Raw genomic sequence first — 25,598 nt, 5'->3', positions numbered from 1 at the left:
GGGGTGACCTTCGCCGAAAGCCCTGACGTTGATTTATTACATCAGGCTGAAGCGAAATCGCTTAAAATTATACTACATCATCAACCGACATCCAGAAAATGTTATTATTCCTAACCCGCTGATATACGACTTGTTGTATGTGTTGCATTAATGACTGCCCGGTTTCATTTGTTGTTTGCTATTTTCATTTTGTATAAATTCCAAGATACTCATCGACTGATTTTGTTACTAAAAAACTGTGATCGTCGATGACCATGCTGTCTGTTGAAGGGCCCGATACTGTTTTATTTAAACACCTTCAGTTCAAATAATCAACGCATAACTTTAATAACAATAATCAGGAAAGACTAGAATTTGTGAAAATCTCATTGTTGTAACTACATCTGAAGTTATTCAACGAATGTTAAATAACAAGTAAGTGTCTACTGAGATGCAATTAATATTTCTTTGTCTACTTGTTTTTGTAAAAAAGTGTTATTATGTGTGTCCGTAGTTGACTTTGTATTTCTTTTTAAATGTTTTTCTGGAAACAATTACACCACTTGAAAATTAAAGTGAAAATTCTCTTGGTTGCTTAACGCGATTACTTACAGCAAGTTTATACACGGACTGCCATCACATATATTTAAACTTCAATAAAGCTCACATTTTCGTTGTTGATGAACTTAAGTAATGAGTGTTTCATTGACAACCACCAAATAAAATAGCAACTAAACCGATTTTATAAATATTTTGAGCATATATGTTTCAATAAGGCACTACAAAATATCATCAGCAGAAACAATACTGTGGTATTCGATTTTCTCAATTCAAGAAGGGCAAGCGAAAATGTTTTCCATTCAATATCATTTCACAGTGATTTTTTCAAGACTCTCCTGGTACGCTTAAAGTCTCTTTGAGAAGCTGGAGGCACCGATCGTCTTTTAGACATATTTTACGTTTCGTATTGAAACATTTTGAAGTCAGTTTGGTAAACTTGGTAAAGCATTTTGATCTGCTCCTGATTTAAACGTTTGAAGTTGGGATCCACTTGGATATCAGTTCCACTTTTTCCGCTTTTTGAATAACCTTTCGGCATTCCAAGGCTGTCTGGTGCACCTAGTAGCTTCAGTAAATACCTGAATATTTGAAAACAAGCGCAAATAAAAAACAGTGACAAATTAAAAACAATAAATAAGGACAAGTGTAATGTCATGACAGATTACAGGAATTAGCCTGTGTAACAGGGTGGTGACCGACAGATCTGTCTTCACGTATCAAATACAAGTCGGGCCGGGTTCGGGCTTTCAGTATTTTTTAATTAAATTTATCTAGCTAAGTAACCAGTTGCTGGACCTGACCTAATTTCAAACAGCCCTAAAACGCCTTGTTCAAGACCAATTGCTTATTGTGTTTGTTGTCATGGTCTTTCCTGGTGCTTCAATGTATAGGTCTGTCAATCAAACAGGCCTAAACGGTCTTCTCAAAAACGAATCAGGTTCGGGCCGGGTTCCGATGCCCGTTTACAATTTTGGGTCAATTGATGGCCCATTTCAAGTTGAGCAAAATCCAAATTTTGAAATCTCGTTTTTGTTTTATATGGGCCAGTCTATTCGTCACAAAACAATACTAAAAGGCTTAGAAACGTGTAGTCTTACCGTAAATCTTCCTCTATTGTTTCGATCTTCGCTATAACGTCAAACTGATTCTGGCAGGGAAAGCAAATAACGTTAACGCTGTTCCAGTGGTTGTCCTCTCCATTAATGTTGGTGTTGTTTGCGTCGTAAAGATATTTAACGAATTCTTCAAATGTTGGACTTTTCTCGGTTGCTGTGAAAAAAAAACAGACTTATAGATAGTCATGCAGTAGCAGGCTGTGCACTCCTGGTGTAGTGTAGAATAAGTAAGCTTTATCCAAGATAGCAACCTCCAAACCATTTGCGGATCTTAAGTTAATGATTTACAGATCTAGGACAAAGATCATGTAAGCGCTAAATTTCATACCTATATGCTAACATCCAAACCGCAGTAAACGTATGTATTGTGTTGGGTGATGCCAGTTTTGCTAAGCCTAAACCATGAGATGCTCATAAGCAGAACTATTAACCATCATGAGCAATAAACACTACTGGAAACAAATTGAGTAGTTTTGACTAAAATTACACAAATAGCATATGTGGAAAACAGAGATTTTTCACACTGAAACCAAGCACTTCTTAAAATAAATAAAGTGTTTAGACAAATATTTTTGTTTTGCTCAAATTAGATGAAATTATACCCTAAGATTTCCAGACAAATAAATATCCTTGGTGTCTCACTTTGCTAGCAATGTTTTGTTTTGTGAATATACATATGACATGATAAAGTTTTTATTCATTGTGGCAAAACTCCTGCAGTAAAATATAAAATTGCTATTTAACGGTATTGACAAAAAAATATTTAACGAAAAAATAAATAAAAACGAAAGTTAAAAAGGTGGTTTTGTATTTCTTCGATGAGTTCATTTTTGAAGCACTACACACGGATTTGTTCATCAGTTTAATGACGACCTCTTTATCAATCTGTTAAATGGCTCAAGTGGTTATAAACGGATGTAACTAAAAACGGATGTAAAAGTGGCTCTTTATATCACTGATGGTGGCATTAGCATTTGCCGAAACGTTTGAATAATAAAGCATGTCGCTTTTAGGGTCTATTTGAGATGTTGTTTTCCTCAATTCTTTTTTGATGGCTTACTTTCGAACTCAGAACAGTATGGAACTTGTTTACAAGTAAAATAACAATCAATGATCAAAAATATAAAATGTAGTGTTAGTAAACCAATACGAGCTTTACCGTTCTTTCTTTCTGGACTCCCAAAACGGAGCTTTATGTGATCAGCCTTTTTCATGAACTGGGGTGGTTCTCCGTTCCATTGTTTCGTCAACTTATTCTTGTATGCAGAAAGCGCGCGTTCAAATGGGTGACGAACAACAATGAACGTGGTGTATTGATGCTCCACAACGAATGGTGGGAACCCAGTACTTCGCATTGTTAAATTCTGACTTATGGCTTTGTGTAGGAGGTTTGTCTGGCCGATAACGTTTTTCTGCGAAAAAATGCTGAATTACACGTACAGTTCGACTTATTGACTTACACAGCATTTTAAAAATCACTTGTTTTTTAAATGGGTTTGACTTACACAAGCATTCATTTTGTCCTCGACGTTCAAGAATATATACAGTATATTTGGGCCACTACATTATTTGTGGAAAAAATCCCTATCAATTTTCAAAATAGCAAACACAACATTGCAATCTTTCTCCTTTGTAAGAAAAAAACCCGACAGTTCTAATACTTAAAATGTCAATAACGGATACAACACACTCACTGGAAATATTTGCTCTGTGTCATTTCCGTATCCGTTCAGTCCAAGCATAACCCGTTTCATGTTGGAGCAGCCTGTTTTCGGCACAGGACAATATGCCAAGCGATATTTCTTTGACGTTATCAACTCGATTCGGTCGAGAGGTTCGGTTGGCAAGCCTGTAAAAAAACAACGAGGGTATATTATTACTTTTATAAACCAGGTTTTAAAACATTGCCACTTGGAAATCAGGTACCAACTAGCGATAGGCTATATGTGCACTAAATATGGGTAAAAATAATGTTAATTCTAAAAGACTTTTACTGTTCATGTAAGCATTCAAAACATTTATTAGGTATCAATATATTACTTTTGTTTCTCGTTTATTATGTTTTATCCTGTGGTTTTGTAGCAACTAAAGATACTAGTTAGGCTAAATATATATATTCCATGTAAATTCATTGACTGATTCTGTTACTTGGAAATCATTTTGCATTCTCAGTTATTTATTAGGCATATATGTATTGAGTTTTGTATCAACTATAACGAAATATTCACTTCTGTATGTCATAGTTGCAAAGTGATAGTACTATAGCACCAATAAGGTTGGAAACAAGCAGTGCCGGATTAACCATTAGGCAAAGTAGTCATGAACGTGCCTACAGGCCAGTCAACATTCCAGGTCACTTTAAAATCAGTAGAATGATTTGGCAACACTGATAATTCTAATTTTTTAGTTGGCAATCCCGATTTTCGGGCCACTTATAAATTGTGCCTACAGGCCAACAGACCCTTAATCCAGCACTGGAAACAAGTGGTCTAACTGTATTGTTCACTTAAATATTGTTCACTATAAATTTTGGGCATTTTGTAATATTGCTTTTAGTATAGGGCATGTGCCTTTCCTTAAAATTGTCCTACTCTTTTTGTATTGCTTTTTCGATTGAGTTTGGCTCAATGCTTAGTAGTCGATTTGATTTAAACTGCATTTGTTGTAAAGGGGGTCCCACTTTTAGGTTGGGCTCGAGTTTTATCCGGCTTAGGATTAGATAACAAAACAAATGTTTGTCTGTAGAATTGGGTCTGGCACAGTTTGGACGTCATTTTACTCTCTCTATACATCAGTTGCCGTTATCATTTTACATTCCCACTCTTTCGTCTGTATACTCATAATGCCAATATGATGACATACGAAATTCACAGAAAAAAGAATTAGTATGAAAGAAAACAGACAAAAGACAGATTTGTGTTGATTTGTTGCCTACATCTTAACATTCCATTGATTTGTTTGTATTGATTTGCTGCGTTTGGTCGCACATTTTATTGATCTTCAGGTACGCCGCCCTCCTTGGAACATGGTATCTTTTGTAGTTTTACATTTCGGGTTTGACAAGGCTTTACGAAAATTGTGCCCTTGAATGTGCGGCCCTGCTGGGCATGTTTGTAAGTTTTACTCTTACATTTCATTTTAACAAGGTTTGTTGTATTCCTTGACACACTTTTTAATCAACATAAACGCAAAATACAAAATATGCGTACACAAAACGGTAATTACATTTTAGTCTAATTTCAGTTTACTTGTCGAACAGACACTTTACTGGAAAACAAAACAAGCTCTATCTGTCGTGATATCGGATACCCACAAACAACATTTGATACTATGAATAGATGGTACCGAAGCTAAGTGGGAGTCACGTAAAATGCGTGGAGTTTGTAATTGCAACTGGATTAGGTTGGTTTTTGTCCTAAATATAACTGAATTGGATTGGTTGGGATAAATTAGTGAGTCAAGCCATTGCTATTCAACATACATTATGAAAATTTCCACAGTTTGTCAATTTCAATTTTGAAATGGTAAAATTAACTAAAAAAAACTCAATTCGAACGAGGTTATAAGAAATCATAAATCATCCAATTTTATGGTCAGTATTTTTGTCTATCCTTAAAAATATGTGTACTGTACACCAACGCAACAGCAGTACTTATGATAAAACTGGTTCTAAATTATAGAAAACTGGATAATCATGGCGTTCGTGGATAGGACCAATAGTTTTAATTAGAGCCCTACCCGACCTAAAAGTATGTTGTAGCCTTACTCATGAAGACCCCGTTTTGAATTTCAAGCCTGCTTGGACCTTTTTTCGAAAAAAACCCTGAAGAATGCGAAAGTTTCATGCTATAAGAAGTGGATTCGAAAAAGTCAGTGAAAATCTCAACAACGAGTTTAACGATGTGTGCCTTATTTACGTATCTGGTGTTGTTTGATAACCTCTGCCGTTTTGCTGCTTTTCCAACAGAAAAAACGGTACATGTGATATGTACATGGCTGTGTGGGGATTTTTACATTGTGGACGCTCTTCTACTGCATATATTTTATGTCTACATGTACATACAGTCAAATTTCGATACTATGCCACCTTGCTGTTATGCCACCCTCGCTACTATACCATTTTTGATCGTCACAACTAAATTCAATAGAAAATATATTTACTATGCCAACCCTTACCCTTGATACTATGACACATGAGAGAACAGTACTGTATTTACGTACTAACGGTCTGGTTATAGATTGAAAAATTGGGCCTTCTGACAACTTTCGGTTTGAGCTCATGAAAAAACAGAGAAAACACGAAAAACAAATCGTTGAATAAACTAACTTGGTCATGTTAAGAGGTTTCACGGATTTGCAGCGAGTAATGTAAACGCCGTTCTGTGCTTGTGTCACGGCAAAACTAACAGATCTTGTCTGTTCTAGGCACGATATATTCGTATTTTTGTAATAAATCATACTGTACTGTAATAAATTACAATCGTACAACACAACGTGGCGTTACAGTACATTGTCACGTCACAAGGCTATGTTTAAAAACAACCCTCGCTATTATGCCACCCTTGCTATTGTGCCACTTTCTCTCGATCCCAAAGGGTCGCATAGTATCGAAGTTTGACTGTAATTACTTAAAATATATAAATCCTTCCATGTTAATATGTATTTGTCAAAACTTGACCGCTCTTGCAAAATTTCTGCCAGAGCCCATGCCCCTACTGGCTTACACTCCCAAACTACTTTGTTTGCATTTCGGTAAACTCAGTCATAACAGTTTGGAGAGCATGCCTCCCAGCTCTTAAACATGACCTTTGCAACAAAGATTTTCAACAACTCTTAAACGTTTTGTTGAAGAACATTAAAAAATATGACCAGGTTTTTGTAAGTTGCTAAATCAATTCTAAATCATTGCATCAAAGTTAAATCGGTTAGTGTTGAAAAATTAAAAAAAGACATTTTAGTTTGTTTGTTTTTTCAGAAAAACGCACGTTTACACACATGTTACTGGCTTTTGGCGCACATTTGCACCTACAGTTGTATTAGAGGTTAGAAATTTTATGCTTGTAGTTTTCCAAGAAAACTTCCTGTTGTGCGGTTTCATATTAGGGCCTAGTTGTATACACGTTTACAAATCGACATTGGCAAGTTAGTTTCGTCGTTCTAACAATGTTTTTTTCATTCACTGCAGTGAATGCAGTACATGTTACAAACAAGGTGATAAACTATAATTTACATGCAAAACATGGTGTAATGAACATTTTTTTAGCTCTCAATAATTATACCTACTATAGATCGCTAATCACTGTATAACAACTAATAACTTATCTAGTAGAACGGCACGTTTTTTCAGACATGTGATAAGAGAGGCAAAAAGCGTTCAATTTTCGCCTTATGTATTTGCAGAGGTTCAAATGTTTTTGTGTCACTTCCATGAGCAAAATCTATATTAATTATATTGTTGGAAGGCTAAATTGTACAAATGATGCAGCCGGCTTAGAATACAAAATTTCGGAGACGAATTTTTGACAAAAACTTAAGTTGGAACCCTATGCCACAGCTTGATTAATAACAAAACTTCCATTGAGAAGTTTGGTGTAATATGCATTGTCAATGTTTGCTAAAAAACGCGACTAAACAGTCTACTATTCCACTTTTTGCCTTTCATTGGGGTCACATTGGGACTTCTGATCAAACCAAGCTAAAATCAATAAATGACAAAGCTGACAAAATTGTTTAGTTTTTATCAATGGCAGAAAAGTCGCATATTTAATGTTTAACAAACTTTAATGAATAATAAAAGCGTCGTCTTTTAACTGCTATTTGTAAAAGACTTAAAATCAAAACAAAAAACAAGCTAAACAAAATACAAAACTACCATTAATATGTTGTGCACAGTAAACTCATTTGGCAATGCCAGTTGTAAAAACGTTTGCAGTAGAGAGTATTCACTATTGACATGCTTTATCTGGCAGATTTGTTTTTCTTCAAACTATTAGGGAAAAAGTTGGCGACACAATATATTATCAATGTTTGCTTCAAAACCGCTATAGACTGATATGAGCTTTTCGTAACATTGTTTACTACACAGTAACTTTCCTTCCCTACGTTTTTGTGAGGGTCATATTGGGTCTTCAGATCAAAAGTACGGTTAAAATCAATTAATAACAAAGCCGTCTAATCGTTGTACAATTTTTTACCTTTTTCCACCTTTTAGGCTTTAATCAACCCTATGTATTAGTAACACTGATTACAAAATATAAACAAAAGTATTGAAATTTTAATAATGTCCACACTAAGTTAGTTAAAAATCCAAAAATATATTTAGTTTTTAATGTATACCAAGTGTTTTAATAATATATCTGTGAATTTATAGCCATTGTCGTGATTAAATAGAGACTACTTGAAGCAATGATTCGCAAACTATGTGCCGCGCACACTAGTGTGCCGTGAGAGATTAAAGCGCGTGGGCAACAATTGAGTAGATGAAAAACGGAAACTGACTGGCACCAATTAAGTTACGAAAGGTGATAGGCCGGTAATAGTTCAAACAGTTTGTTTTCCAACTAGATTGTAAGTTTTGTTTGTCCTCTAGGTTTTAAATTAAAAACATCATTACTTTCGTCGTTTCAAAGTAGACAACATAAGACTTTTGTTGGATTTTGCACTAAACATAATCATTGATAGGTAAAATGCGCCGGGTGTTTTGCATGCTTATAGATAGTGAAATATACACATCTCAAAATCTTAGAGCCAGAATCCATGACTGACTTCACTACAGTCTTCATTCTCTTAGCCAGTGGTTCCCAAATTTTTGGACGCGACCCAATAAATACTTCTAAAAAAAATCTTTTGGGGTTTCTCGCCACTCATGGATGTGTATTATCACTATTTTAGTTGTATTGTTGACTGGTTTTAATGAAAATTGCTACGACAGATATTTTTGGTATTTTCGACCAAACATTCTTTCCCATTTAAACCGAACTTTAGAGCGGGTTTGATGTATTATAGTACATTAATTATGTAATAATTATCAGCTAGACCAGGGGTGTGCAACCTTTTTCACCGTGGGGCCAAATACAATTACCATGATCAGATCGCGGGCCGCACCCCAAGCTGATTTTAATTTGTTTCATACCAAATATGCTTATATTGAGTTAACAAGTAAAAGTCGCATTTATTTATAGTCACATTATTGCCAGGTCGCATAGAAATACCACCGGGCGCACTAATGAGCTCAAAAATATATGAGAATTGGACTCTTTTGCCAGTAAATTAGAAAATTCCAGCGTCTCCGCGGGCCGCACGAACTTTATCAACGGGCCGCATTTGGCCCGCGGTCCGCAGGTTGCACACCCCTGAGCTAGACAACAAACAAAACAAGCCAATAGTACGTCATACGCCACGATAAGTCAGTTGTCATGTAATTAGTTTTGCGCAACAGTCTGAAGTGGCATAAGAATGCTACGAAACGAAGTTAAGAAGTAGATGCTCTTGCTACAAAAACAGGCGACCCAACTTTAGGTCGCGACCCATAATTTAGGAAACACTGCTTAGCTAAGCCACGTTGTTGGTGAATCTGTTTTGAAGTTTGAAGTACAAGTACGGTCGTTTTTTTATGGTCATTTTAACCAAGGGCAACGGTAATACGACATAATGTTTAATAAGACAAAAACATTCCATTTTTGTGTCATATTGGCCAACCTAACTATTCTCTGTATCGCTATGGGGATTTTCTCCAGTGGACTATAATGTAAACTGTTTATCCAGGACTGGATATTGCTTTTGCGTCAATCGTCAGTTATTCTGGCTACCGCAACTCACACATTTCCTTATTCATGACACAAGTCAGACAAAGCAGGCAGGCTTTGTGCTGGCCGTTTTAAACGTTTTAGATTTTCCACTAATTTTGTCAACTTTTGGACAACATAAAAACCCGAAAGAGCTGTTTTTTCTCTTAAAAATAATAAAACTAAGAAAAACCAAACAAAACAACGCATATAGTTCTCAGTTACATAACACAACATAAACTCACCCATTTTTCTGCAAGCATCTTTGACACTTCTTCTCCTTGACGCCATTCTTTCTTTCATTCTTTCCATAAAATCCAATTCCATTTCCACAGGGGCATTTAACTGAGAGCTAAGATCCACAACATTGTTCTGGTCCTTTGTGTTCGCAATTTTGGCATGTTGAACAATTGAAAGGCGATAATGCAGGACTGCTGCAGTTATAACCAAAGATACCAGCAGAAAAATCCGGCCCTTTCGAAAAGCCGCCATGACCATAGCTATCTACTTACAAGTTTGATTTTAACACCTTACTGCACCAAGCGTATATAACCCTGTTGAACACTGAACGGTTAGTTCACATCGATTGTTAGCTTAGGGAAACACATTTAAACATGACGCCTGTAGGTTATTTCAGTTAGGTCATACACAGCCAAGGCTCTTTCAAAAAAGCATGTTAATTTTATTGACTTAACCAAGTCACTTCGCCTGTCTCATGTATCTTCGAACTAAGTTACAATCATGTTACAAACCGATAAACCAACTTCTACGTTATCGAAAAACAGTAACCAATTGGCACACAATTCACGATTTTGAAATTCTAACAAAAAACAAACAAGACAATATTTTTGTATGGAACATGTAGTTTCGACAGCAACTTGTGACATTTTCACTTGCTGCTTAGTATTTACATTCATTTCAAAATGACACAAGTTGCTGTCCAAACGCCATGTTTTATACAAATATATCGGCTTGTTTATTTCTCAGTAAGCTATCCTTCCGAACAACTACTAGTTCATTTCTTTTTGTTCTTCGACGTTTTCAAATGTTGATCAAAATCTACCAAGAAAAATGTATGGTTTACACCGATGTTACTCGTTACTGCTTTAAAATCAGCCTAAATACCAGAGAAACCGTCTAAAGCAGTGGTTCGAGGGCTCGCGGTCCCTGAACCTGAATGTGTATTTCAGAATAACGAAAGTTGATTGCAGAATTTTAGCTATAGTTATGCAAAACTGCGCATAACGATGATCCAAAGACAGCTTGTGACATCACAGACAAGACGCGAGCAATTGCATTTTTCTTAGTTGTCATACAATAAAGCGTATTGTTTAGCAATGAAAACAGTCGATTCTCAATTCTACTTTGATTTAAACTGATTCAGTGGCACAAACTGACGCCAAATAAGATTATAGAAGTACGTCAACTTTTTCGCGGTCCCCCAAAATTGCCTCACGGACCCCTGACGTAGCAGCACCCTTAACAAGCTCACTCAATCATCTACGACCAGTTACCGCAGCATTAGTTCTTCGACCAAGCTTGAAAAAGCTGGATGACAGAAGGCACAGCAAACTGATGAAATACTTGCACCTAAAACTCATTGATAGGGTGCTATTTATTTCCGCCAACATGTCAATTACCTTTCAAGTCCAAACTGGCTGACTTTACGCTCATAGAGTAAAGCTTAGTATATTGAACTAATAAGAATTGATGAACTGGTTTATGAGGTCATTTTCCTTTATTTTTTGACCGCACTCTGTACGGGAGATGTTCACTATTACATACCGTTTTAAAAGTTAAAATAGAGCAGTGTTTCTTAACCAAATGGCTATTGAGATAAGTTTAGCCACTTAGATAAAGTCCCGCAGAAAACTATGACCTTAACTCTGACTTTACCTGTTATTTTACTTTGCTAGTGGACAGACAATGCAGCAAAGATTCTTTAAAGTGAGCAGACCAGTTTACAAAAAGACAAGTCCTGCGGCAGTTGCATATGTGGCAGTCTTTATATCTTTGTTTGTGCTAGGGGTGCCCAACCTTTTCGCTACGATGGCCACATCGCAAAAAAGTCTGACGCATAGGGCTACAAGGCTGGTAATACACATTTCAGCCCAACAAAATAGGTTCAGAGCTGTTTTCAAGTCCAAATATTTAGCAAAAAGAGTTATATTTACGTCATAGAGTCGCAAGCACCATTGTGCTAGCGCCTTTGCCAATTGAGTTGGTGAAGCACATATTTTCGGCGCAAGTGGATCAGCCGCGGCCAAATAGGTTGATCGCATGCTGAACATTTAATATTGCAATCCTTATTAGGCACTATCGCCTTGCTATGCAAACTCTGGACAAAGTGCTGATTCTGCGATCATCAATTGAGCGATCATAAATGGGCATGTAGGTGAAATAAGAACGTCTCAATTGTCTTGGCTAGGCGTGAAAGGATTTTTAACAAAATGAGCCTAAGTGGCTTCTAGTCCTGACATATGCATTAAGTACGAAAAGACTTATAGAAAGGTAAAGTTAGACCGTATGTGCTCTTAAACATTTTGGAACGCTACCAAGCTGTTAAAGAATTTTTACACCCCTTATCTAAACACAATGGGTTGACTCTATAACAATTGTCGCAAATACTTGATATCATGTTACACGTCAGAAACTTCTTAAAGAAAAGAATTGAACCGAACGCTTTTAGTTGCTAATGTTCCAATTACAATAGTAACACAAAAATGTTGCACCTTATGATATTAAAAGTGCCTATTTAGTTCTTTTCCTTTAGAGAATAGATATAATATTAACATAACAACTCAGTTTGTTGGTGGTAGGTGGGTTTTAGTATTGTGTTAAGCCTTTGTCGTTATCTTCACAAACAAACAAACAAAACCGTATGCTTTTCAGGACGCTAAATAGAGATCTGTTTATAATTCCTATGCTGCATCATATCATGCAGACATATCTCGTGGTAATGTTTAAGCAGCCTGGAGAGTTCTCACCAAACTAGCTGATCTATGCTCTGAGACGCTTTTAATAGTCACAATTCTTTTTTATCTAATTTTGAAAAATAACGTTGTAACCCAATTGCATCACAAGTAATGCCAAAACACGTTTGTGTGCCGTTAATGCAGTCAGTTTATTGATTATGGGAGCAAGTGCTAGTTGTTTCGTGTGTAATTGTATTACATCTTAACAAAAAACACTTTTTCCAACTGTGTTAAATAATTCAGTGTTGTTGGAATTAGTTCATACATGGGCAGTTACACCTGTTTCATCGCTATTGTTAACGCATAAAGCGTAAAGGTGCTCGTTCAATAACAGTTACTGACATTGTACCCAAACAGTTTGAAAGATTCAGACATTGTACCCATACAGTTCGAAAAGCCTACATCATTAAACGTTGTGCTGACCAAAACCAGTACTTGCAGCATCTACAAATCCTGTGTTTTTGCCACGTTTACTTTCTGTCCTGTAGCATGACAGACTGACTACACCGTGACCCATACTTTAATCAGACTACCTACTCAAAAAAATATACTTGCGTGTATCACGCAATACCACATAGTGACTTCATACGCCTTACAAGCGGCAATGTACCACTTTCATGCCCAAAGGCATTATCAGCCCATTGTTCATTTCTGGTCAAAACTCGCATCTAAAGAAGTGTATGCGTCCGATCTGGATCAAAATTGCCACTTACGTTTCAAAATGTTCAAAATGCGCTCACAACTGAAATCAACCTTGAATTTAACAAAAGCTTGTCACATTGAGAGTGAGACTCTATAACATCCATCACCTTAGTGAACTGGTCATAAAACCCATGACTTCAACAGCTACTGGTCACGGTTCGATGAGTCGTCATAATTGCTCTTTTCATTACTGCTACCTAGCGGTTGAACAATATAGAATACTTGTACGTTAGGTAACAAAATAAGACTTTGACCCTTTTGTATACTGCACCTGTTGGCTAGCTAGTTTTACACATTGGTACGTGGAAAACCATTGGATGTTAGTTTTTGTTGGCTATATTTTGTAATCTTAAAACACAATTCAAAAACTCAATACTCAATATAACCATTTTGCAGTTCTGGAGTACCATGATTCATATATAACTGGTCTACATTAACGTTTAAGGGCTAAGTCATGAAATATGTTATCTCACATAGAGTGCTAGCGGTGTATACGTTTCTGTCTTGGGTTAAAATTTCATCTAAATTTCGTTTAATTTTAATAACCTGCGGCCTGCTGCATCGAAAACCAACTTTAAAAACCTCTCATAAACCCCAAAGACCCGGAGTACTGCGTTTAAACTTGTTGAATATACCCTATAACATATATTACATGTTGAGGCTTTTTGCTGAAACAGACAACTGCTTTTTTACCCAGAAATGCCGCCTTGATTTGTCCACTAAAACTGTTGAAGTCTGTCAGTGCGACAATTTGTAAAAACAGATTTTATACGATTTAACCCGCTTCTGTGGTGTAAAATAACAAACAGTGTAGGTCATGCGTTCGAAGAAAAAAGTTATTTGCAAACTGAAATTGGTTTGTTGTTAACATGCTGTTATCAACGTGCACTGATAAAAGTTAGTTTGCAAACTGAAATTGATTCGTTGTTTACATGTTGTTATCAACGACCATTGATAAAAATTGGTTTGCAAACTGAAATTGATTTGCTTTGAACATGCTGTTATCAACGACCATTGATAAAAGTTAGTTTGCAAACTAAAATTAATTTGTTTTTACATGACTTGTTTGATTTTGAAATCTTTTCAAGAAATTACCCTCGAAAAATCATGGAATAACTTTTTTAACATAAAACAATGAAGTTTTACCTGTACAACAAACGTACCACAAAAACACGATTAAGTATCTAAGTGTAATCCGGCGCGGTAGTCTAAGTCTCGCGTAAATATCCAGGACGGTGCAGCATGACATTGTTGACAGCTTACTCTCATATCGGTATAGGTCGTTGAACTTCGTTTTAACGGTGTTGCGACCAATTTCTTTCCTGTGATGATCAAGTCGTACATGACACTCATACACGTTTTCATGATCTGCTTATTTCCACTGAAAACGTCTTGAAGACACCAAAGCAACCTTGTGTACTGTAGGTTAAACTGTCGGTCTAAAACATATGCATCAGTGTTCTTGTCATAGCTATGGGGGCCAGGGTTAGGAATAATGGGCCAAACACCGTCTATGTCAAATGGAACTTCATCTCCAACGAAGCAATGTGCTTGGTTACTTATGGTGTCGTTTGGTGAGCATTTGAATTCGGTGTAATCAATGCAAGTTGGAGGGTTTGCGTAGGAAGAAAGGTTTACTAGTTCTAATTCGCGACCTCTTACAATCTCCCAGAACTGAGCGTAATGTGAATTGTCGAAACTGAGGAATTCACCGATGGGGGATTTTCGGAAAGCTGAACAAGCACTTCCACCTTCACCTAAACATAGAAAAGCAAACGTGTAGTCCAATGGCGTAAAATCATTTTACTATCCCAGTGTTTTCAACATAACTTTTGAATGTGACATGAAACTATCAGAATGTGAAAGTTTTAGTTGTTGTGAATTGTGCAACTAACGGTTAAACTTGTACGTTTCGATAAAGTTGATCTCATATGACCATCAGTGACTTTCATACTATTCTTTTTCTTACCAAGAAATACCGAAAATCAGTAACAAAAGGATATCATCGCAAATGCTGTTTCGCCACATAATATTTTAAATTTTACCGTGTTATGTTTTGCTAATGTTTTCGCCACATAGACAAGTTTATATTCGCAAACCTTTCAAGGACCTTGTCGATCCCTTCCGAAAACACTGCTTTATTTGTTTTGCCTCCCAGAACGAATTAGCTTAGCGTTTTGAAAATTAGCGATGATATATAGTTAATTAACGTCGCGTTTTTACTTACCTTGATAAACAATTTCCATGACGGCTTGTATTGCAGTTTTAAGATCGACCACTTCAAACAACGGTTTTGTTAGATTTGTTTTTATGGGAAACTTTCGCTCTTTGAATTCCTGCACCACAAAACTGGACTTTGACTTGCTTAAAACCAATGTCTCTTCTTTCATTTGCCTTTGTATCATGTCCACGTTTTCTTTTAAGGCATATTTTTGAGCAGGGTCATACCACTGACTCATATTTAGCTGTTTTTTAACATCACCGGTGAAGACAGTGCCGCCATCTATGTTTCCTTCTAATGTCTTGATTTGAAGGCAGGATTCCAGGTATGCAGTGTGAGTTAGGACTTTGCTGTACAAACCACCAATTGTGGTAACTATGTTACTTTGGGGTCGCATATGTTTGCGTGCAAATGCATTGATGGCTTTCCACATTTTTAGCTTTCCGCCTGCACCCGAAAAGTGCTCGATGTCAGGAAATGTTTTGCTTTCGCCCCCAGTTGCTGCTTGTTCATCCAAAAGCATTTGCATATTGGGGGACGTTGCTACTTCTCCAGGTTTCGAAAGCAATTTCCAGAGCTCGGCCATTTCCAAGTAAATCTGTAACAGTAATTTGAATAGGAAATTTAAATACGCTATATTCAATACTATAGTAATGGTTCGCACTGTCTCCTCAGTGTTATGCATGTTGGTGTCATGTTTAACGATCGCTGAGTTTGACTGATAAAAAAGGTAATAGCAATTTAATGCTTCCGACTCAAAATCCTCCAACAAACAAAAGATAAATAAATACTTTAAAAATGAATTTACAGAGAGTGACGACGCCCTCAGCGCTTGGTTAACATACACCAAAAATTGTTTTTTAGACACAAAGTTTTTTAGACAAAAGCACCATGTTTAAAAAAATAAAATTCAAAAAGAATAGTGTCGGGAGGGAAAGCTGGACTGGTGGGATTCTATTACTTTTTAAACTATGGAACCTTAAGCACGGTATAAAACAGGGCTTCTCAGGGCTATAAAACAGGAATATAATTTTGGGGTCGCGAAACATTTTGCGTTATTGTGTCAGTCACAATAAATGGCATACGTGCGTACATTTATTGTTTAAACATTATCCCCGTGTAGAGGCTATACCAGGGATGTACAACCTTGTACAACCTGGCCGTACAGAGACCAGTTTGTGCGGCCGTGAACATGTTTATTAGAATATATGCACTGGCGGCCGTGACCTAAATAAAAACTCTTTAGCCAAATATTTTGATTTTCAAACTGCTCTAAACACATTCTGTGGTACTTAAAAGAGTGTGGGCCAGACTTTTTTATGCCTATTGTGTGCAAATAAAGCGAAAAAGCAGATACCACAATCGTCACAATATATATCATAAAAGCTAAGACTGTCAATTTGTGTATCAAGTTAATAATACAAGTATTTCTTTACATCAGTTATTTTAAAACACAAGCAAGCAGGCATTAAGCGGCCGTTGGTGAAATAAAGATCTGTGATGCGGCCGTCATAGCGAAAAGGTTGTGCATCCCTGGGCTATACCCATCAAGGGGTCGCGTAGAAATCTCTGTTTTAAAAAGGTTCGCAGAGCAATAAAGTTTGAGTAGCCCTGGTATACAAAACAATACTGCCAAAGAGTTTAATGGAAATATATGTGTTATAATATATTAAATATATACAACCACAAGGCAATTTTGTTGTTGATCAACATTAAAAGTCCGGAAACATTACCTTACGCTCCTTCGCCGAACTTGGCGACTCAATCCGTGTGAAAACTTCGCGAACGAGTCCAATAGAAAATCGTTCCAATGGGACCAAGATATTGCTCAACAAGTTGTAAAACGCACCACTGCCTAACTGTGTTGGATAAGTTGGTAAGTGGTTCATGTTTGTAAGATTCACAGTTCCTCCAACCTGCAGGTAACAATAATTTTGCAAGTTATATATTCGCCTTAAGAAATTGTGGTAATACACACAAATTATTACTTCAATAAGAGGGAAATATTTCGAATCCAAGTATTGGTTTGTACTGAACCATTACAAAATAGTTTGGTAAAAAGCTTAGTATACCTGGTGGATACCCTTGTTAAAAATCAACAACATTTTAAGAAGACTTAAGACTTTTAAAACAGAAAAATTACAAAAACAAGTAGACAGAAAAGGCTTAATGTGTTTTTTTTAACCCCAATCAGTTTTTAACAACCTCAAAGAGAAAGCACAAAAACAACCAACCAAAATAGAAGTCCTAACAAAAGATTACAGACAAAAACGTAAACCACTCAAAATCAAAGTTTACAGAAACAAATCATACAAACTACAAACAGACACGATAGCACTAACAACCAAACACACAACAACAATTTTATCAGCATATTGTTATATTACCGCGTTGAGTAAGTTTGCAGCTAGTGACATATGCAACATCTCCTCGGTGTAAATGGTTTTGATAACACGGGCAATGCGTAAGTTCCGAGCATCTTCTGTCTTGAGGCTCAGCCATGCTGTGAAGTAAGGTGGAATTGTGGCCCACTCCACAATGACGGCGTTTAGCAAAAGGTCTTGTACCTTCTTTTTCATGGTTTTTATCTCGCTTGCTGAACATGTGTCTGCAAAAAAAAAATGTTGCGTTTGAATGTTAATACTTACACACTTACGACGTTTTTTATGTCTTCTGGCCACAACGCGATGCAAAAATTGGGTAAAAACTATCAAAATAGAAAACAAACACAAGGCACGCCGGTGAAAAGTAGCTTTAAAAACAAAAACTGTGCATAAGAGTCTGCAAAAAGTCAATGCATGTCATCAACAAAAGTTTTTTAGCTTCCAAAAAGTGTGTTTGGTTTGAGCAGTTTTAAGTTTCTTTGGAAATTTTTGGGAATATTTTTGCGAAACGTTTTACATTTAAATTTGTGCTACAAATTTGTTCTACATGTTTACACGTTTCAGCTGATACGTTGTTCATCAAACCTAAATAAATTTGGATTCTGGTCATGTATTATGCTTGTTAAAGGGGTGAAGGAGAATTAAAGCCAAAAAATCACATCTGCGGTGAGATTTGAACCCACAAACTAAGGCTTAAATGAAACCTCTGACATAAAAAGCGGTTAAACACAAATAAAAGTTTGAAGGAAATATCTTGCCTTGCTTAGGACGTGAGGTGTCAAATTTCATTCCACATTCCATCCAGTTCCATATCAGCTGTTGTTTGCTTAACGACAGATCACGTGACGCAGGCATATATCTAAAAAAGGGCGTTACGTGACAATTGCATACGACGGTTAATAAACTACGATATAATGTTAATTTAACAAGTCGATGACAGTATTTTAAGAATACGGGCCTTTATTTTGCTATTTTATCCCTCATACAATGAAATAATGAACCACACTTTGTTCTGATAAACACATCGTGAACCACTAAAGGTAAACACAATGCATAGCTTAGCATAACCCGCATATACTGAGAATGAACTATTTCCAACGCAGTAACTTTTTGTTTCAAATATTTCTTTTACAGTAATAAGCTGCTACCTACTTTGCGTGGCTAAAGTCGGTTTCAAACATGGCAGTTTTAAGAAGTCTAGCTTTCTGCTTGACTTCCTCGTATGAATGCATGTCGATAATTCCGTTTCTCCACATTACAGGATACAAGTTGTAATACTGCTCAAATATATCTGCAAAATTGTAAACAGCTTTTGATTAGTACTTCTCGCACCATAGGGGTCTGCAAATTAATTTGGGCAATATTAAAAATACCCCCGATTCTATATCGAAATAGTTTTGGGGTGTCGGCAAATACAGTCCCCCGTTTAAGCGGGATCCGTAATTCGAGAGGTTTGTTTTCACTGGTCTTTACTGCAAGTTTGTAAAATCAATAGACATAAGGTTCATTATAGCTTTCATAAACCAAACAACGAGCCGGGTGACTCTTCTTTAGGTTTGATGTATCTTTGCTTATATTATTAGGTATTGAAACGCAAAGGACTTTTAATCAGTTTGGAGGCTTCATTTTTATGTTTTAGCCAGCTTACCAAGTTCAATAATGTCTTACCAAGTTCAATAATGATGCCTAGTGGTAAAATATTCACCTTCTATGTCCAGCCACCCTGGACATTTTTTCACAGTAATTTGGTTGTAGATTCGAGCAAGAGGGCGAACCGTGCTAACTGGAAAATCCGCGGGTAAATGCGACGAGTCAGTATTTGTAAAAGTGAAAATTGTTCCTCCCACGTGATACCTGTGAACAGGAAAAGACTGGTTTGAATATTTACATAATTTGTTTTTTTTAAAGAAAATTATTATTTTTTATTTCAATGCCTTCGAACGCAACCATCACCAAAACGAGACTGAATAATCGCCTACTACAGCTTTGTACTTAAAAAGCAGTAGTAGAATTGCAAGTTAGCTTTTGGCTTTCGCTTTCTGTACAGTCTTTGAGTACAGATTTAACAACTTAGGTTTTGTTTGTTTGTGTGACCAGTCGTTAGTTGTTTAAGACGAGTTTTTTTTACAAATTTGCAGTTTGTTGAGTTTGTTGTCTTTTAGGTATATAAGATGGATATTATATATGGGTTAAACTCGTATTCTTACTTTAGTTGTACGGCAAATACGTAGAGTTGTCCATCGACCCCGCATCTCAGATAACCTGGATCTTTTACAGCTGTGAGTTTAAACGAGTTCATACCCGATGCATTTGTGTGTTGATGTTTGTTTCTGATAAGCAGGGCGTCCTTTGGTTCCGAAAGAATGCTATTAGAACAATATTGTGTAAGTGTATAAATAAAAACATGCTGAGTGCCTTCTAAAGTATAATGTATTTGTTGAACGCAGTCCATCGTTGGGTCAAAATTGGATTTTATTATTAGGTTAGAATTTTTAATGTGAAAAAGGTCCATAATGGCTGAAAGGAAAACATACGTTAAATGAAATTACATATCATGCTTCTAGAGTCGTAGACACTGACATGTAATGGCCTTAAGAGGTATTTCTATTTGTTCCGAATTTTTTTAAAAAAATTAAGAAACATTTTCTTTATTGTTTAACGTATTTATGTCCTAATTATGTCGTTTTATTTAGTTCAAAGGTATAACAATTTTGTTTATTTTTTTCTTATTTATTATTTCTTGTATGGTCTATACATAAAGATAAATTTTATTTATTTATTTGAAACTTTTGGCTCGCAAGCCTATGCAAACATGTGTACAACTAGGCTAAATATTTGATTTGTATAGATTTTAGAAACTTTCACACAGCAGCTTACGTGCTACAATTCAAGTTGCAGTCTAATGTTGCTCTGTCTGGAGCGATCACCATTTGTAAATCCGCTCCAACTAACGGATGTCCGTATTTGGAAACAAAAGGCGTGTAGGTCTCTGATTGGCGAACGTTGAGACGCTTCACAAGAGCACCCATCACTCCAATGTTGATTCCAAACTTCAGTTCTTGCAGATGGACTTTGTAAGTTCTGTGAATTGCGAAAAAATTATATTTTGTGTAGTGGAATGTGGACTAGTTATGGTAACTATGCACTTGTAGCGATAAAATATGACTATGTTTACTGAAAAAGTAAAACACAAAATCATAAATAGTTTACATATTATTATTTTTCACAGATATATCTTGTTGCGTTCTTGGTTTTCTGACTTACACAATGCTACTTCAACTTACGTGTACGTTGTATATCTCACGCTCTTCAATACCGCAATCCTGTGATTGCTAAGTAACCTAGCGACGGCCTTTGGGACATGGGATACATCAACGTCCACAACTCCACCCAAAACTTTAAACCAAGTTTCCATAAAATCAAGATACTTCAATGAAATGTTTTCCAGGATGTAAAAAGTTTGACCAGACGTTGAGGTAACAACATTGGAGCAAATCTTGGACTGGTAAATATGAGGGAATCTGAAAATCATTTCAGTTTTGTGTCGGTTTAAACATGTTACCTAAATCGTGTAGTGGCGCCTTTTTGCTACCAAGAACAGTGTTTGAAATAAGGTTATACATATGGGCAGGAACTTGGCCGAATGGCCTGGCGCGCATAAAAACCTTATTTCATAAAAAAACTGATCGGAATTCGTCCCCGGGAGGTTCCTGGGTTCGAACCCCGTGAAGAAGAAAAAAAAAGTAAGGTTATAAAATACATCTTGGAAATGTTAAAATTGTTGCAAAGATATTTTTAAGGACTTTTTGAGGCTTTACTAAAACCAAAATTGCCAGCCATGTAGAATAAAACGTAGACATTTTTTTAAGCGAACACTTTGACAAAAAAATTTCATCATCAGTGATAAATGAATAAATGATGCTATATAAAAAAAATATAATGTGTTAACTAATTCTTATTGGTATTTTTATGAACAAAACTAGTGTCAATATCAGTACCACAACTATCTAAATTAAAATTAGGAAGTTGGTCCAAAAGACAAAGTTCACCGTAGCTGGTCTAACGTCCCTGTATGTTATTGTGTTACCTGCAGTTGACTGTTACTGCCAGCCATAAATTTTTCGCTTTTAATGTTCCGTTAAAATACGATTTGACGCTTCCCGAAAGATCCAGTGTGATAACGTTCTTGTCGCTGTGTAGATATATTGGTGCGTGAAGAAGACTGCTACCGGATGCTTTCAAAATTCTCGTGGCTGTTTGTTCCACAGGGTCGTCACTAGATGTCGGACCTGAGCAGTAAATTGCTGATAATTTGTTGTTGTTTTTCAGCTGACAAAAGTGCGATGGTCCGTGTATTCAACTTTTTTTTAAGTTCTATAGGTTTTTAGACCAGAAGTGCCTCTGAATTTCCCACTGCGTCACAGGTTGTAATTTGTTTCTTTTGATGTTACTTAGCTGGCAAATTCAGCACCTTAATCAGTGTATTTTTTATAACGAACCACTGCGGACATCAATTTCCCCTATAGAATTTTGTTTCTTTTGATGCTTTAACCTTGTGCATAATAGCGCTCCATTACAACGTTTAACGCTTACGGCACCAGCAACAACCATTTTTTTCTGCGTCCTAAATCACAGGGTAAAACACAAGTAGTTTTTAGAGGGCTTTTTGTCTGTAATGCGTGGGGCACCAAGCAAGATAAAAAGTGGTATTGCCATACATACCCGCATTTATTATCAAACCGTGAGTTTAAAGTTGCAGTATACTCTTTCTTGAATGTTCGTTGATGTTACTTACCTATCGTCCCAGTCAGTCTCCCAGTCCTGGCGATCTGGTTGTATTTATCCATCACAAACGTCATACTGAGTGACGTTACATTTTTGAAAAGCTTTTGGTGGTGTGAGCTGTACCATGTTATGTTCTCTAATTTGCTGTCAAAAAGTAACTTGATTACTTGTCAATATATGCAGCTAAGCATAGACAACACTCATGTAAGTATATTACCAGAAGGCAAAAATATTTACAGCAGCTTGTTCTACCTTTTGAATCTTCCCACTTGTCCGTAGGCATAACCCTTGGCTTCAGATCTCGGTATAGCGTTCCTATGGCCGTCTTGCTGACTGCCTGACACCCTGTAGTTTGCTTGCAACACACCCGGCATGTGCACAACCAGTCCCCAAATCTCGCAAGCCGATTGTTTGTCAGGGTCTGGTGTTGCCATCTGTGCTCGATCGTTTTCTGTTGTACAAGTAGGATCAGATAGATTTGAACCCATGCTCACCGAGTACGAATCCCGACCAGGTTAAAGGTTAGGCGACCAAGACCTTTAGTCTGTTGTGTACGAATTTGGCTAATGGGTGTCTAAGTAAAGCGCTACGCACCCTGGGGGATTTGCATTAGGTTCAGTTGATTGATACGACCAATTAGCGCTTTTAATACCCAATACAATGATATGGTCAAATGGTTTTGTTTTGTGGTATTGACCATTTCTAACATGAAACGCTGTACTGACATACGGGTCATAAATTTTGCAAAAAGTGTTTTGTTTTGCTTAAAAAATTCACAGAACTATTCCACGTTTTGGCAAAAATTAGGCGTCTGATTTTCAATCCCCAGCAAATACATAAGTTTTAGTTTGTTCGGAAAGTTGTTTTAATGGGCTTAACCTAAAAAAATGTCAATGTACTGCAAAATCGGCAAATTTTAGTGGACTAGAAAATGTTACATTTGATTTATTGTCATTTGTGATTGAAATATTTCTACAAAACCCCACTATTGCTTACCTCGAACCACTGTTTCAGTTATAGTGGTGGAACTATCACAATTGTTGTATGCAGTACAAAACGAGGACAAAAAAGTGTCAAGAAAGTATACGTGTCCACTTCCCATTGGATTCCAATTATACTGAGCGTTCTTGTACCGAAGTATGTCGATTTTCTAAAACATAAGATAGGAAAATACTGCTAAAATTGTAACTTATAAAGTGTTGAAAGTGTAAATCTCAAAGTCGGGAAACTTAAATAACCACATGAAACGAAACTCAATCTTAATATAACATAGAGTTATTAGTCGGGCCGTGCTTTGCATTCGGGGATTTGCTTAAGTTGCAGTGAAACGGTTATTGGCCTGAAATACACTCGGCTTCATTTGTACCGCAATTTCCTTTGGGTGTCAAATTCAGATTTTGTTTAAAAGTAATTTGAGTCCATGGAAGGATTTCTTAGTAGATTGTCACCTGTTTTGCCACTTCTGATGTAGTAAATCGGGAAAGGTCAGTTGTGGTAAAGACGCGACTGTTGTAGTTACATCTGATATTGTTCAGTGTGCTGGAATCAACCACTATATTTCCACTGAAATGAAATCTTGGCCAGTCCATATAACCTGTCAAATGATACACGTTAAGACTAAACATTTTCAACATTTACGGTTTACGGTTATATTCCGTTTCCATAGCCGTTTCAAATGGTGAAAAACGGCAGGACCGGGCAAACTGTTCGTTTTAACGGATCTCCTCTCGAAAGAGTTAAGATACATGTTTGCTTTTTGTTTGTATCAAAAGCTTTTGCAGGGCGTCTGTTTGCAACCGTAATTACTACAGATATCTTAAAAACGAACTCTGGAATTAGATTACTGCATGCAAATATGAAAATACCATTTTGTATTTTCTTCTCATGCAAGGTAATTTAACTGGCATCTGTTCGCGACGGCAACTGTATGGGCCTAAACTACCACCCAGTCGCCCCAAATACGTGTTTAGAAGCATTGCATGGGACCACAACAAAAATGAAATGCTTATTTGGTGTTTTTCGATAGGATCTTAACTAGTTAAAAGTCCGATCATACCAAAGCCCTGTTACTTTACCTTTTATGTAAGTCTCTGGTAGGCTTTTATGCTGTAACTAATTTCGCGAATACGTGTAACTTATTGTATTTATTTAGTTTCCGACGTCTTTCTCAAACCAAATAAGTGGTATAGTACCATTTCTGATCGTATGGATCGTTGAGCGAGTTGGTTTGCAAATACACAGGCATCGTAATAAACCTATCACTAATCATGTAAATTTGAATATTTATTTTAAACCGCAAATTTAACTAACTTGGACAAAATTTTCTGAAGCAAATTCTCGTTTCCACGCTTGACTTATCACGAACACGTGACTGCATTCCTTGTCCACACGTCACGCTGCAAGTAGACCACGTGGTCCAATCGTTGACGTCATTTCTCGAGTGGGAATACCCTACAATGGGACAGTTACAGCACTGACTAGAGATTTTGAACAAACGTTAAAAGTGCAATAAAGCATCTCGAGTCGAAACTTAAGTGTTTTCAGCATAGGTTGATAGGATACTAATGAGAGATAAAAAAAAATTCTTACTTTCATTTGCGCAAAAAGTTGTATAGAAAATTGTTTTTAGGATTATATTTTAAGTGGTGATGGTCAGATTTAACACTTTTTTCGACAACTTCAGTGCGTTTCACCACGTTACTCTGTACTTGACATAAAACAAGAAAATGGCATTTATTGTAATTGAACTACAACATGGTGGTATACTTACCTAAACAGCATGGCAACATCATACAAATTAAGACAACGTCAAGCGAAATCATCGTGGCAAACATTTTTGGCACCAAAATTATATAATCAGCTAACAAAGACACAGTCAGAAAGTTTTTATTAGTATATACTGTCTTTGCTGTATATAATTTACATAACAGTATAAGTTTTTGTATGTAACCTTAATTGCTGACACAATATATTTCTTGCACTTGAAAATATCTTGACTTTTATTTACTGTTCTTATACAACAACTCAAAAAAGCATACTGCTAATAAGTTATATTTTCCCAATAGTGTGTTGAGTAAAAACTAAGCTTGCGA

At 36.4% G+C, this 25,598-nt stretch overlaps 2 protein-coding genes across 2 annotated transcripts; both read right to left on the bottom strand.

The window, feature by feature from the left end:
- Positions 1-264: 264 nt before the first annotated feature.
- Positions 265-10,020, bottom strand: LOC145204864 (carbohydrate sulfotransferase 11-like). Its single transcript, XM_080077474.1, has 5 exons — positions 9,685-10,020; positions 3,350-3,504; positions 2,815-3,067; positions 1,638-1,809; positions 265-1,118 (listed from the first exon to the last, which is right to left on the bottom strand). Exons 1-5 carry the CDS (start codon positions 9,935-9,937, stop codon positions 935-937), a joined length of 1,017 nt encoding a protein of 338 aa, XP_079933600.1. The 5' UTR covers positions 9,938-10,020; the 3' UTR covers positions 265-934.
- Positions 10,021-13,902: 3,882 nt separating this feature from the next.
- On the bottom strand, positions 13,903-25,328 carry LOC145205562 (uncharacterized). Its single transcript, XM_080078296.1, has 17 exons — positions 25,277-25,328; positions 24,817-24,957; positions 23,955-24,100; positions 23,503-23,656; positions 22,759-23,023; positions 22,517-22,650; positions 21,809-22,010; positions 21,063-21,242; positions 20,599-20,802; positions 19,929-20,087; positions 19,427-19,575; positions 18,874-19,012; positions 18,480-18,580; positions 17,725-17,945; positions 17,071-17,253; positions 15,344-15,935; positions 13,903-14,873 (listed from the first exon to the last, which is right to left on the bottom strand). The coding sequence occupies exons 1-17, from the start codon at positions 25,326-25,328 to the stop codon at positions 14,293-14,295; spliced, it is 3,603 nt and encodes a 1,200-aa protein (XP_079934422.1). The 3' UTR covers positions 13,903-14,292.
- Between the last annotated feature and the right edge of the window lie 270 nt (positions 25,329-25,598).

The sequence above is a fragment of the Phallusia mammillata genome, chromosome 8, assembly GCF_965637545.1.
Source record: "Phallusia mammillata chromosome 8, kaPhaMamm4.hap1.1, whole genome shotgun sequence".
NCBI classification, from domain to species: domain Eukaryota; kingdom Metazoa; phylum Chordata; class Ascidiacea; order Phlebobranchia; family Ascidiidae; genus Phallusia; species Phallusia mammillata.
The sequence above is the reverse complement of the archived record's forward strand: the minus strand, read 5'-3'. Positions and strand labels throughout refer to the sequence as shown.

Coding starts and splice junctions, on each gene's coding strand:
- LOC145205562 (XM_080078296.1), bottom strand. CDS start 25,328: ATGATTTCGCTTGACGTTGTCTTAATTTGTATGATGTTGCCATGCTGT. Junction 20,803..21,062: donor GTCCCAAAGGCCGTCGCTAG/GTTACTTAGCAA, acceptor CGCAATTCACAG/AACTTACAAAGTCCATCTGC. Junction 20,088..20,598: donor TGCAACTTGAATTGTAGCAC/GTAAGCTGCTGT, acceptor TTGTTCTAATAG/CATTCTTTCGGAACCAAAGG.
- LOC145204864 (XM_080077474.1), bottom strand. CDS start 9,937: ATGGTCATGGCGGCTTTTCGAAAGGGCCGGATTTTTCTGCTGGTATCT. Junction 3,068..3,349: donor ACACAGAGCAAATATTTCCA/GTGAGTGTGTTG, acceptor ATTTTTTCGCAG/AAAAACGTTATCGGCCAGAC. Junction 1,119..1,637: donor ACAATAGAGGAAGATTTACG/GTAAGACTACAC, acceptor TCAAATATTCAG/GTATTTACTGAAGCTACTAG.